Below are 12,380 nucleotides of genomic sequence, written 5' to 3' on the forward strand. Positions count from 1 at the left end.
GGAGATGGACAGACACGTGGGCTCTAGCAGTGGAGTTGGGGGTTAAACTTACTCCTCTGGGGTGTGCAAGCAGGTAATGCTGGGTCCCCAGAGTGCCCTTGAAGGTACCTCCCTGGTGGGTTTGGAGGTCTCCATGGAGGGTTCTGGCTCTAGAGGATGCTGCTCACCAACCCCTCACCAAGCCCATCTCTGAAGATCAGACCAGACAGTGCATCTGAATGGCAGCTACTGCACTACCAAGATTGGGGAAGCTCAGTATTTGTCTAAGATCCAAGGCCGGCTTGGAGGAAATAAATCCTGAGGCAGGCATGTGCTGCTGCGGACAGGTGGGGGGACCAGGCAGCAGTCTCCCTGGGGGCTGCGGATTGAACCTTCTACTCTGTTCCCCCACCCCTGGGAGTCACTTCCCCTCTCATGGAACTAGCCCTTTATCCCGAGGGCTTTAGCACTGGTCTTACACTGATGGGACTAGTCACTTGCAAACAGGGCGTAGCAAGTAAAGTGTGGAAATTAACATACAGAATCACAGACCCTACATCATTCTGGCTGATTGCTTTCTCTGGCAGGGATTTTGTACACAGTCAGGTGAGGGGTTAAAGTCAAGACTGTCTGTTTGCTCAGGATCCTGATGGGACGGTATGGGGAGGGTTTTGAGATCACTGAGAGGTTTCCTGGTCCAGGGCGGGCGGGCGATAGGTGCAGGCTAAGAAACAACACAGAGATTCAAGGAGCAGCAAAATAAATACTCAGGATAAGATTGCTGGTCTAGCTGGACCAGGGCAATGGCTCATCTAGCTCACTATCCTCCCTCCACACATACCCATCCATACCAAACCAGACCAATGACCTGTGTAGTCCAGTATCCCCCCCTCCTTGGTTGGCTCAGACGAATGGCCTGTGTAGTCTGGTGTCATTCACCCACTCCCACTCCCACTGGATCAGCCTCTTCACCTTAAATCCAGCCCCAGCACAGAGGTTCGACTGAAATTTTGCTCTTCTGTCTCCCTGCAGGCGACGCCCCCTATTGCACCCCCGAGCAGTACAAGGAGTGCGCTGACCCGGCCTTAGGTGAGACTGTCTTACCCCTCTCTCCCTTTGCAGGTTTGGCCACTGGCCCAGAGTGGGGCATTGGGGCCCACTCCATTCCAAGAGGACAGGGCTCTCGCTGTGCCATGCATATCAAGGGGCGAGGAGAGCACCCAGCAGCAGTGGGGTGTGTGAAGGAAGGTCTCCATCCGTACTGTAACTCATACCTCATTCCAGTTTCTAAGGGGAAGGCCAGCAACCTGCTACTACAGAAGCTCAGAGCTATGGTCCTGTCAGGCTCTCTGTGCATGGATGGAGCAATCTCTCTGAGGTGCAACTAGTTTTTTAGGCCCTAAAGGACAAAGACAACTCTGGCTATATTTGAGACTTCTCCTGGGTCTTCATCTTGATGGTATCTGTGCTCCTGTGACCAGGGGCGGCTCTAGGTATTTTGCTGCCCCAAGCACGGCAGGCAGGCTGCCTTCGGCGGCTTGCCTGCAGAGAGTCCACTGATCCCGCGGCTTCAGCGGACCCTCCGCAGGTGTGCCTGCGGGAGGTCCGCCAAAGCCGCAGGACCACCAGACCCTCCCCAGGTGTGCCTGCAGGAGGTCCGCCAAAGCCGCAGGACCACCGGACCCTCCCCAGGTGTGCCTGCAGGAGGTCCGCCAAAGCCGCAGGACCACCGGACCCTCCCCAGGTGTGCCTGCAGGAGGTCCGCCAAAGCCGCAGGACCACCGGACCCTCCCCAGGTGTGCCTGCAGGAGGTCCGCCAAAGCCGCAGGACCAGCGGACCCGCCACAGGTGTGCCTGCGGGAGGTCCGCCAAAGCCGCAGGACCAGCGGACCCTCCACAGGCAAGCTGCCGAAGGCAGCCTGCCTGCCGCCCTCATGGTGACCAGCACAGCGCCTCCCACGGCTTGCCACCCCAAGCACGCGCTTGGCATGCTGGGGCCTGGAGCCACCCCTGCCTATGACCATCACCAGCAGCTGTCTTCAGGGTTGAACCCTGGCCATTCACTGCTAAAAGCACAAGCTTTTACTGCTTGAACTTAGAGAGTAGCTCCATTTGCTGGCAGATGCAGGTAGACCCTTATTCTCATATATAGACCACACACTAGAGAAGAAAGACCCACACTCTGCTATTGTGGTTTACACTCCTATTGCACACCTGTCAAGGACCCTACTGCCACATCAGACTTGGCCATGGGACCTTGCCAATGGCTGGTGATGATGGAGGCTCAGCCATGGCAGGCAGCAATGGAGACATGGCCACGGGGCTGTGCCAATGGCTGGCAGTGATGGTGGCTTGGCTGCAGCAGACCCTGTCCCCCCTTGACATTCATCCTTCAGACTCCTGAGACTCTTCTGTAACGTGATTGCGTGTGCCATATTTCTCACCTCTCTCTTCCCCTGTCCCTCCCTCTGATCCCTGTGCTGATTGTCCCACCCCCTTTATTTGTTTCTATTTGCATCATTTTCAGACGGTGATTTTCTTTCTCCTACTTTGATTTGGCTCTGTTAGCGCTTTGTGTTTGTTTTATTGCTACTAACCTCCAAGAGCCCTAGCTAGGGCAGGGGAATGGCTTACAAGTGGGAACTGGGAGGAGAGGGTCCTAGAAATTTTCCAGAAATTGTCCCTCTTTCTTCTCCTGTTAAGCGACTTGAGTGGCACTTTCCAGGGGTGGCTTTGAAGTCTGGGGAATGTTGAGAGACCCCTTTAGAGTATGAGCTGCTATTGTTTTATTTTGTTCTCTCTCTCCGTTCCCCTCCTTTCCGCCCATCTCCCTTCATCTCTCTCACCCCCCAGATTTCCTGCTGGAGAAGGACAACGATTACTGTGTCTGTGAGATGCCCTGCAACGTCACCCGCTTTGGCAAGGAGCTGTCCATGGTGAAAATCCCCAGCAAGGCCTCAGCCAAATACCTGGCCAAGAAATACAACAAGTCGGAGCAGTACATTGGGTAATTGGGAAGGAGGCTTGCGCCACAGCCCTGGGGGCAGAGCCAATGGAACCAAGACACTGCATGTATTGCCAGTGCCACAAGAGTTTCATTCCCCATTGGCCCGCTGGGCACCTGCCCAGTCTCCAGATCTATGGGACGCCAGGTGCCAGTTCTTAATGCTTGGCCTCCTTTCCCTGGTCTCATGGCTTTCTACTGATTTTGTCCATGCTGAATTTGTTTCAACAACTCCAGGCTGTCACACAGAGTCAGTCTCATCCAGTGACACTCCCTTCCTCTCTTGCAGGGAGAACTTTCTGGTGCTGGATATCTTCTTTGAAGCCCTGAACTATGAGACAATTGAGCAGAAGAAGGCCTATGAGGTGGCTGGCTTGCTGGGTGAGCCATGTTTCCCCCCCATACTCAGGGGCAGGCAGGGAGCCAGGCCATGTGGTCACTGCTGAGCAACGCTAGTTGAGTGCTTGGGGTCCATTCAGCTCCAGTGACTCCCCCAGCACTAAGCCCCAGATGCCTGTCACCTCCAGTGGGCTGTGGCTCTCCCTCCCATCTGTTGGTGATCCCTGAAGGTAAGCTGAAGCAGGGAGGGCAGTCAGAGACCCTGGTTCTGCAGCAGCCCAGTGGCCATGAGCTGTGGAGTCCTCTGTGAGAGCAGGGTCTTTGGTGCTGAGTGCAGGGGAGACGTGGAGCAGAGGGTAATTCCATGGCTCTAGGGCCAGGCACACAGTGATGTGTGCTGCGGGAGGCATTGCACACTAAGGAGCCGAGAGACACTGCACATTTTAGTGTGGTAGCTGAGTCTGGATCCTGCTGCTGTGAATTGGAAAACTCTCACTGGCTTCAGTGGGACCAGGATGAGGCTCAGTGTGGGGGTTAGTGGGAGCAGTTTGTACACAGGGCTGTTGCTTCTCCTGCTGCCCCGTTGGGGACAGACTCTGCTGTGAGCCGCACTGGGATAAATCTGGTGCACCAGTCCCAGAACATCACATGGGATGACTGGGAGCATGATCGCCCCCAGCTCACATGGCTGTGTGCCCACCTTCAGCATGGAACTCATGCCCCCTCGCACACCTCATCTCTGAACCTAGCCTGTGGCAGCTGGCTCAGCTCAGTGATTTACCTTCCACCCCACCCTAGGCAGATGGGGAGACCATGTCGTCTATGTCTGGCAGATAAACCAGATTTCAGTCAGCAAGAAGTAGCATTATCCATACCAGCCCTTCCCCAAAGCTCCTGTCCTGATCTGTTTTCTCTGCAGCAGACTCCTTCCTGCAGACCCAAGTGCAGATTTCTAAGGGCTTTTTGAATAAACTAATTGGAAAATAGTAATGGAGCCATTTAATGAGCAGATTTCATCTCAGTGCAGAGCCATTGGCGTTTGGTCTCTAGCCGGCTGAGGGAGTAGGGCTCATGGAGTGCAGAAATTATATAGGATCCCCTGGGTGCATGTGCACTGAGTCATCCAATTTGTCACTAGTAGAAGATGGTGTGAGGTCCTGATTGACAGGCCCTTGTAGGGCAGGTGGGTGAGCCAATGAGAGAAGCTTACTCACACACCTTATCCCTCTTGACTTGGCTCTTCCAAGGCTTTTTCCTCCAGAACCTCCCTGCTCCAGCTCTCCCTTGTGTTGGTTAGAGAAACTCTTGGGCCTTGGTACTCCAGAGATGAGGCAGATCCCACTTGGTCTAGCTGCTGGTATGAGTCAATGGGGCAGGTCTGCATAAGACCTACGCAGAGCCTGACAGCCAGTCCCAGGCCCTTCTCGAGAGGCCAAGGGAGAGTCAGGGCTTGATTCCTAGAGCGGCTGAGGGTCAATGGGAGCTGTGAGTATTTGGCCTCTCGGTATAGCCATCCCCAAGGGCCGGGGGCTTTGCTGGCTCCATACTGAGGGGTGTTTATTGGGGACACAGAGCCAAAACCTGCAGCGCAGGACCCTGGTGCTTTGGGAAAATCCTGGCATGGCTGCAGGCTCCCTGGCTTCTTGGCCTCATCTCTGGGGTTTCCTAGTGAATCTCACATTGGAAGACAGAGCTCTGGCCACTGGTGAGTCCATTCATCACAGGGCGGCAGCACAGGGTGCAGAACCCAGGCCCTGAGCCCATGTGGAGGGTCGCTGAGCTCATAGGTTCACCAGCCCAGCAGATCAGAGCTCACCAAGCTGCAGCCTGGGGTCAGGATCAAGGATTCCCAGAGGCCTCCAGCTTTGGCTGGCCGAGAGGTAGGAGGTGTCCGTGTCACAGGCTCATCAGAGACCACTAGAGTGACCTCAGCGGGGAGAGATCCAGCCTCTCACTATAAGTGGATGAGCTGCTATGGCAGGTGGAGCTGCTGCCTTCTCCTCTCCCTCCCTCCCTCAGTCTGGTGTCCTTTCCTCAGCTGTCCTGTCCTCCACTATATAACTGAGCCCTTGTGTAGCTGACGACTCACCCACTCCCAGCCAGCCCGCCCTAACTGCTCTCATCCCTCTCGTCTCCAGGTGACATTGGTGGGCAGATGGGGCTGTTCATTGGGGCCAGCATCCTGACCGTGCTGGAGCTGTTCGATTATGCCTATGAGGTGAGTGAAGGAGGGATCACCAGGAACCCCACTCTGCTGTGGGGGTTGAGAACCATCCCCCATGATGCACCAAGATGCTTCCCTAAGGTCAACCCCTGTCACACTGCTTCCCCCACAGCTCCTTCCTCCCCTTCACTTCTGCATGTCACTTCACTGCCTGCTCCCTGCCTGGTCTCACCCGCCAGACCCCCTCTGCCCTCCCAGTCCCTTCCCACTCAGCATGAAATCTCCCCCCAGGCTGCTGCCAGCCTCGTGCGCCTCCTGCCAATCCCCTGGGACCCAAATCCCTCCTGCCCATGAGAGCTGTGAGCCCCTTCATATGTTGTGGGTGAGTTTCTGATCTCAGCTACCCTGCATCCAGTGCAGAACGTGGAGTCACTCTGGATTTATCTGTGCTGTGGCTGGGAGCAGGATCTGGCCTGTGCAGTTTCCACCAGTCCCTCATCATGTGACTTACCTCAGCACTGCCCCCCTGTAACTGGTGCTTCTGATGTCCCCCGGCTCCTCAGCGCGCAGGATGCTTTGGGTCACTGAGGGGGCCATCCCACCCAGGAGCTGCTTTCACTTTCAGGTCATAAAGTACAAGCTGTGTCGCCGGACCAAGTGCCAAAAGAATCACAAAAGGAACAACACAGACAAGGGCGTCGCCCTGAGCATGGACGATGTGAAACGCCATGTAAGTGCCTGAACCTGCCCTTCTCCTTGTGGCCTAGGCCATGCCTCAGTTAGACTCCTTAACATCCCCACTGACCCCTACACTGCTGGGAAGGCAGCACACTGCCCTGCAGTGCCCCCCATACCGCTCAGCGAGCCCTCTGGGGCTGGGGGTTCTATTGGAGGCTGCTGAATCCTTGTGAGAGAGGCAGACCCATATCACTGGCCAAAGTCTGCTGTAGGGTAACCAGAGACTGTGTGAGGTCCCAAAGCAGAGGGCATGCATCTCAATCCTTCCCTTTAGCATCCTTGCTGTCCTGGTCTCTTCCTGCTCCTTCACCTCTGAGCTAGCATGGAGGGCTAAGAGAGGACTGGCTGCCTTGACAACCAAAGTTAGGAACCCCCGAAGCCGTAGGCTGCTGAGAAAGTGGCTTGTGGGAATGACCTTTGTGCTGTGGGGATTGCTGGGGAGCAACCAGCAGTGAAAAGACATGGCTGGGATACACAGCAGGGAATTGAGCATGCCAGCTTGGGGCCCCATGCTCCAGTACCCAGTACCCCTGTCCTCTGGGACTGCCTGGAGTGGTAGCTGGCAGCCTTTGGAGAGGGAGAGGATAGAAAACCACCCAGGTCTTGCTAGCGTTCCAGTCACAATGGTATTTAGGCACTAGAGTTCAGTGCCGACTGGCTTGCTGAAGATAGCTGACAACTGTGGTTCTCTTGAGGCCATGACCCCAAGTCAGAAAGTTCTGACCCAGGTGCACAGGTCTGCCAAGCTCCAGGGCATTGGACCTAGGGAGCTGGTTCACTCATTACAGAAGAGCCACAAACCTTGCAGCCCATCTCTAAACAGGGTCTTTGTTCACGGGAGGTGGTGTCACTCAGCCAGATATATGGAGATTTTCTGTGCTCTGGGGCTCCCTGGGCAAGGGCACTAAGTGTTTTGGGGGCATCCCCTGAGCTGCCGGGCTCCTCAAATGCTGCCAGAGCCTCTGATCTCTGTGATTACCAGAGGGCTGGACTCTTGCCTCCATCAAGGCATTGCATGATGCTGTTGCTGTATCATCTGCTCTTCTCCCTGCGCTCGGGACCTGCCGTGTTTAACTCTCCTTCCCTTATCTCCCTTGCCCCCAGAATCCCTGCGAGAGCCTAAGGGGTCACCCAGCCGGGATGACGTATGCAGCCAACATCCTACCTCACCATGCAGCCCGGGGCACGTTTGAGGACTTCACCTGCTAACTGATGTCCGGATGTACAACATACACTACCAAAGCCCTCCAGAGAGCAGCCCCTGTCCCTGGGGGGTGTCCATGGAGGGGACACACCTAGGGGCCCTTGCTCCTTGCGACAGTGGGACATTAACAAGAGTGATGGCCTCAGGTTTAGGGCCAGGTGGCAGGCAGTTGGGTTGGTTTCTGACCCTGGATACAGACTCAGCGCCAGCTGCTCCCCCACCTCCCCATAGTTTAGAAACTTTTAGACATTCTGGTCGCACCCCCCACAGCTCTGACTCTGCAGCCTGTGCTGGAGCTACACACGAGCCAGGCTGCACCACAGGACCTGGCCTGCTCCTCCTTGGCGCCTCAGTTTGTTTTTGACTAAAAAGAGAAAGGAGCCCAGAAGAATCAGCTCTTTGGCTGCAGTCACACTGGGGGAAGTAACCCCTCTCCCATGTTCCCCATTCCCGTCCATTTACCTGGTTTCCATGTCTATCCCGCATCCACACATCGCACTGGAGAGATACTTGGTGGGGGGGAGGGTTATGAGCGAGCACGGGGAGGCTTGGTCCCTGTGCTCAGCTTGAGCCAGCTCTCCACAGAGCAGGGGAATCTATTCGTACTGGAGCATCACCTCCACAAAAGTGGGAGCCCCCAGGGTCTGTCCTCTGAGCTAGGGGCCCCACTGCTATGGCAGCATGTTCGCCTGGGCCCCTCTTTCAGCATTTCACCCCCAGTGTGGATGGGAGAGGCTGATGGTGAGAGCTGGATCCCAGAAGCTTCTGCTGCGTGTCCCATGTGCACTGCAGCCGATTCAGCAGCCACAGTCTTGCTCTGAACTTAGTCCCCTGCCCCTGGCACTGAGTGTCTGAGCATGATGGTCCCTGGGAACCTTCCCTGGCTGTGGGTTCAGCTCAAGGGCAGATGCCCCCAGGTCTCCCCTGGCTCCTGTCCCCTCCAACATGACCACGATTGTTGTTCTGTGGACTGAGCTGGGGTAATGATAGTCCCACCTGTGAACAAGCCCAGCCATCTTCCTCCCTTCACCATCACCCTCCTTCACATGCCCCACCCCCAAAGAAGTCTCCTGCCCAAACTCTCACATCTGGAACCTACACAATCCAGAGGCGTCCAGAGAGGCTGCTGTGTGTGGACAGTGCCAAAGACTGTAACTTCGGGTGGGGGAGGGGAATGAGGCCCGTACAGTAGCCATGCTGCAGGGTCAAGGAGGACTTTCCAAAAACCCTAAGAGGCCTCAGCCTCTTTTCCCCCTAAGGTAGAAGCCTCATAGCTAATAGGGCACATAAAGGGAAGAATCCGCCTCAGGCCCATAAGCCCTTGCTGTTGCACAGTCCTTTCCAGATAAGCCTGCCAAGCCAGGCAGCTGGGGCTAGATGTGCTATGGGAGCACTAGGGTCAGCATGACAGGCAGAGAAAATGCTGATGGATGAAGCTTCACACTGATCGTGCTGCCACTTCCCATGCAAGTGGGATCACCCAGGAAGAGGAGCCTGCCCGAGACAGCCCACACTCCAGAGCTGCACTATGGATAGTCAGACCCAGGAGTTTTCTGGGGGGAGCCATGCGTCTCTAAAAGGCACCTGTCCAGCTTTCCCAGGCTAGTCACATGTCCTCCAGGCAGGTGCTGTCCCAGGAAATGTAGGGCTTTGCATTCCCATCTGCCATGGAGTCACCTGGAAGCCAGGCATCCTCTGGAACAGCCTGATGCCAGGGAAGCCCGTGGCTCAGAGCTGGCTGGGGAAGCTGGTGCCCATGGGCTGAGCTAACTTCCCACGGAAGGAGGCTTCCAGCAGGACAGATCCTGTCCACACGACCCTCCTTGTGCCCTCAGCTCTGCCAATATCAGCTGAGCCAAGCCCTCCACCAGACAGAACCCTCTGGGACTCACAGACACCCACCCTTTGGAAATGACCCACAGACCCTCCCCCTGGACTTCTCCAGATGAAATTCCCAAATCACCGGCAGCTTCTGAAAATGGCAGGCCCTGAGCTTGGTTTTTCAGCGGTGCCTGTTGTTTACGCACCCTTGGCCCTTTGTGTCCCAGAGTCTCTGCTACTAGTGCCCATAGGCTGGGCTGTGTGGGCAGAGCCAGCCCAGTCATAGCCTCTCCATGGGATGCTGGTACATAGAGGAGAGGAGCTGTGAGGTCAGTTCGACTTGTGTGTAACAAACCCAAACCCCTCTGCAGCCAGGCCAGGGACTCCAGAGCCAGACCTTGCCTGGGTTGCCTCCATCCTTTTGTTCCACTGTCAGGGTCAGCCCCAGAATTCTCATGCCCAACCTGCACCCCTTCACCACGTGACAGCTCTGCAGGGCTGACGTGCTACTTAGCTTAAAGAGTTTTTGCAGTGTCATTTTTCTAATCTTTATTTACTTTATGATTATTATTATTTTACTTCCTGACCAAAATTAGGAACCGGGGTCAGGCCTTTGTATCTAGCACTCGCCCAAAGACGAACGGGTCAGCCATGTCCATAGATTGTCTTATGCCTCCTTAATGCAGTTTCATTCCTTTTATTTTTTTTCCTTTCTTATTTTCACTCTCGCGCTCTAAAGCTTTTAAAGATGGGGCTTGGATTTGGATTTGACCTTGACGCTCACCCATTTATCATTTTTTATTGGTCTGTTTTTACTATATCATCCTCATTTTATATATCTTATATATAATATATATTACTATATATATGTATGTGTGTGTGTGTACATATATATATATATATATATATATATCTGTATGCGGCATATCAGTGTAGATACCCATCCAGTAGCATTTAGGCCTTGATATTGTGCCATTTTTCTGTTACCGATCTCTGAATGCCTTCAAGTGTATAAAGTGTTGAATTATCTCTGGTATCTGTACTATGTACACACATTTTCACAGGAAGCACAATGAGATGACAAATGCATTGTATACCAATACCTGCTACTCTTAACAATGATATAAAGGATACTATAAATGGATGAGATAAAGGATAGATACTGAGCCTTTTTCTCCCTAGCTGGGCTGCAGGACTCTATCCTTGTGGCTAGGAAGTCAGAAGCATCCCAGGCAGCATCTCCTTTCCCACAGGACTCATGTTGTGCATCTCAACCTGAGGACCAAAGAGGGGACTTGCTGCAGAATGAAGTGTTGGCCTTAAATTGGAATGACTTACGTACATACTTACCTTCAGCCGTGTGTAAGAGTCCCATTGACTGCAATGCTTAGCGTTAAGCATGTGCTTAAGAGCTTTCCTGAGCCGAAGTTTCTAGGAGGGAGGCTTTAAATGGTGTGAGATTAAAGCAGCAAGGAGGCCCAATCTTGCACTGTCCTGGGGCCAGTCTCCATTGATTACTAGTGTTCTCTGTGGGGCACATAGCACCATCAGGCAGGAAGGCCACCTGAGCAGTCCCATTCCAGAGGGCTCCTCTGTGTGCTGCCTGAGGGGAAGCTGGCGTGGAAAGTTTGAGTCTGGTGAGAACCTGTTCAATTGGGCTGCGTTAGCAACAACTGGCCGTCTAGCACCCTAATGCAGGGCAGGAGCCAGTCTCTGAGGGAGACGAGCAACGCATGGCCAGTGATGTGCTGGCGACAGTGCAGAACGGCCAGACGCTCACCGTTCACGCAGATTGGGCTGCAGAGGAACAGCAGGGGCTGTTGGTAGAATGAACGTCAGCTGCAGTCATGACTCCCTCCTAGCCTGCTCTTTTTGGGCCAGATCTGGCACTGCACTGCCAGTGGGTGGGGGTGGAGAGCGATGTCTTTGAATAGGATAGTAGTGTAAGCCACATGCCCCACGGGGAATTAATGAACCTAAATTAACTAGCCATTGAGCAAAGCCTGGCTGGGGCTCAAAGACTTCTGCAGCACTGTGGGGACTGCACTGGAATGGCCACTGCACACTGGCATTGTCCATGTGTCAGTGTGGTTTGCTAAAGGCCATAGTGCATACTGTGTGACACCATTCACTGACCTGAATGTGGCTTCAGGCCTATGAAGGGATGTGCAACCCTGATAGGCCAGCGAGGGCCCCAGAAGCCAGACAGGTTACCTGGCATCACCAGCGAGAAGGCCGACCCGGGTTAATTACAAGTGAAGCCCAGGTATGGATAGGCTAGGGCAGTGCTATAAAACCAGAAGGGGATGGCAGGGGAAGAAATCTGCCATTGCTCTCTAATGAAGGAGCTTGTTAGGGACAAGCAGGAAGTCCAGGGAGTGAGTAAGCCCTAAAAATCCTGCCCTGGAGTAAGAGTCTAGCTAGCAAGGGGCTAGAAGGAGGTGAAATAGCCAGGGAGTAGCATATCTCCTGTGGTAAACCCACAAACAGGCAAGGGAAGAGAGAGAGGGGCTAGGTAGGAATGAGCTAAGGGACAAGGACTGAGTAGTCCTGGATTGCTGGTTATAGGGCCCCTAGGCTACAATCCGGTGTAGCAGACAGGCCCGGGTTCTACTGCTAGCCACTAGTCCTGGTGGACTTTGCACCCTGGGAGGGGCCTGGCCAGAGGGACATGTTACCAGGATAGGCTATTGTGGATTGAGCAGAGAGCAGAAGCGGGCACCCACTGCCACAAGAACTACTTTCCCATATGTAGCCATGAGCGGGCACACTAGTGGTGAGTGGGAATCCTGTTACAAGGCCTCAGACACATTTCTGCATTTCAGCATGGAGCAGCCAAGGATTGATGCTGGGACCGAACTTTGAGCGGGGTAAGTGCAGGGGCCCTGCATTCCAGCAATGGGCAGGCATGGGGCTGGGACACTGAGATTTAGGGCAGGAGCTGGAGCCCAGTGCAGTGAAATCCTAGGCCCCTCCCTTCCTATACTAGCCACGCATTGAGCCTCCTGCCTTCCAGCACAGGGCATCATAGGGAGGGCTCCAGCCTGGGTTTGCTCCGGTGATGTGTACCCTCAGAGTGGGCACTGCTGCCTCCTAGCAGATGGTGACAAAACAAACCCTGTGTCATTGTC

General features: G+C 54.5%; 1 protein-coding gene across 2 annotated transcripts in view; it reads left to right on the forward strand.

Annotated features, from left to right (window-relative positions):
* ASIC1 (acid sensing ion channel subunit 1) overlaps positions 1–10,069 on the forward strand; it is a 99,313-nt gene extending 89,244 nt beyond the window's left edge. For both annotated transcript variants that reach the window (XM_075061000.1, XM_032782311.1), the window contains 6 exons: positions 1,012–1,068; positions 2,833–2,986; positions 3,273–3,364; positions 5,461–5,540; positions 6,112–6,216; positions 7,329–10,069. In XM_075061000.1, the coding sequence (XP_074917101.1) occupies positions 1,012–1,068; positions 2,833–2,986; positions 3,273–3,364; positions 5,461–5,540; positions 6,112–6,216; positions 7,329–7,433 (593 nt within the window). In that variant the 3' untranslated portion in view covers positions 7,434–10,069. The remainder of the gene's footprint in view (positions 1–1,011; positions 1,069–2,832; positions 2,987–3,272; positions 3,365–5,460; positions 5,541–6,111; positions 6,217–7,328) is intronic.
* Positions 10,070–12,380: the final 2,311 nt, after the last annotated feature.

The sequence above is a fragment of the Chelonoidis abingdonii genome, chromosome 26 (assembly GCF_003597395.2).
Source record: "Chelonoidis abingdonii isolate Lonesome George chromosome 26, CheloAbing_2.0, whole genome shotgun sequence".
Lineage (NCBI taxonomy): Eukaryota > Metazoa > Chordata > Testudines > Testudinidae > Chelonoidis > Chelonoidis abingdonii.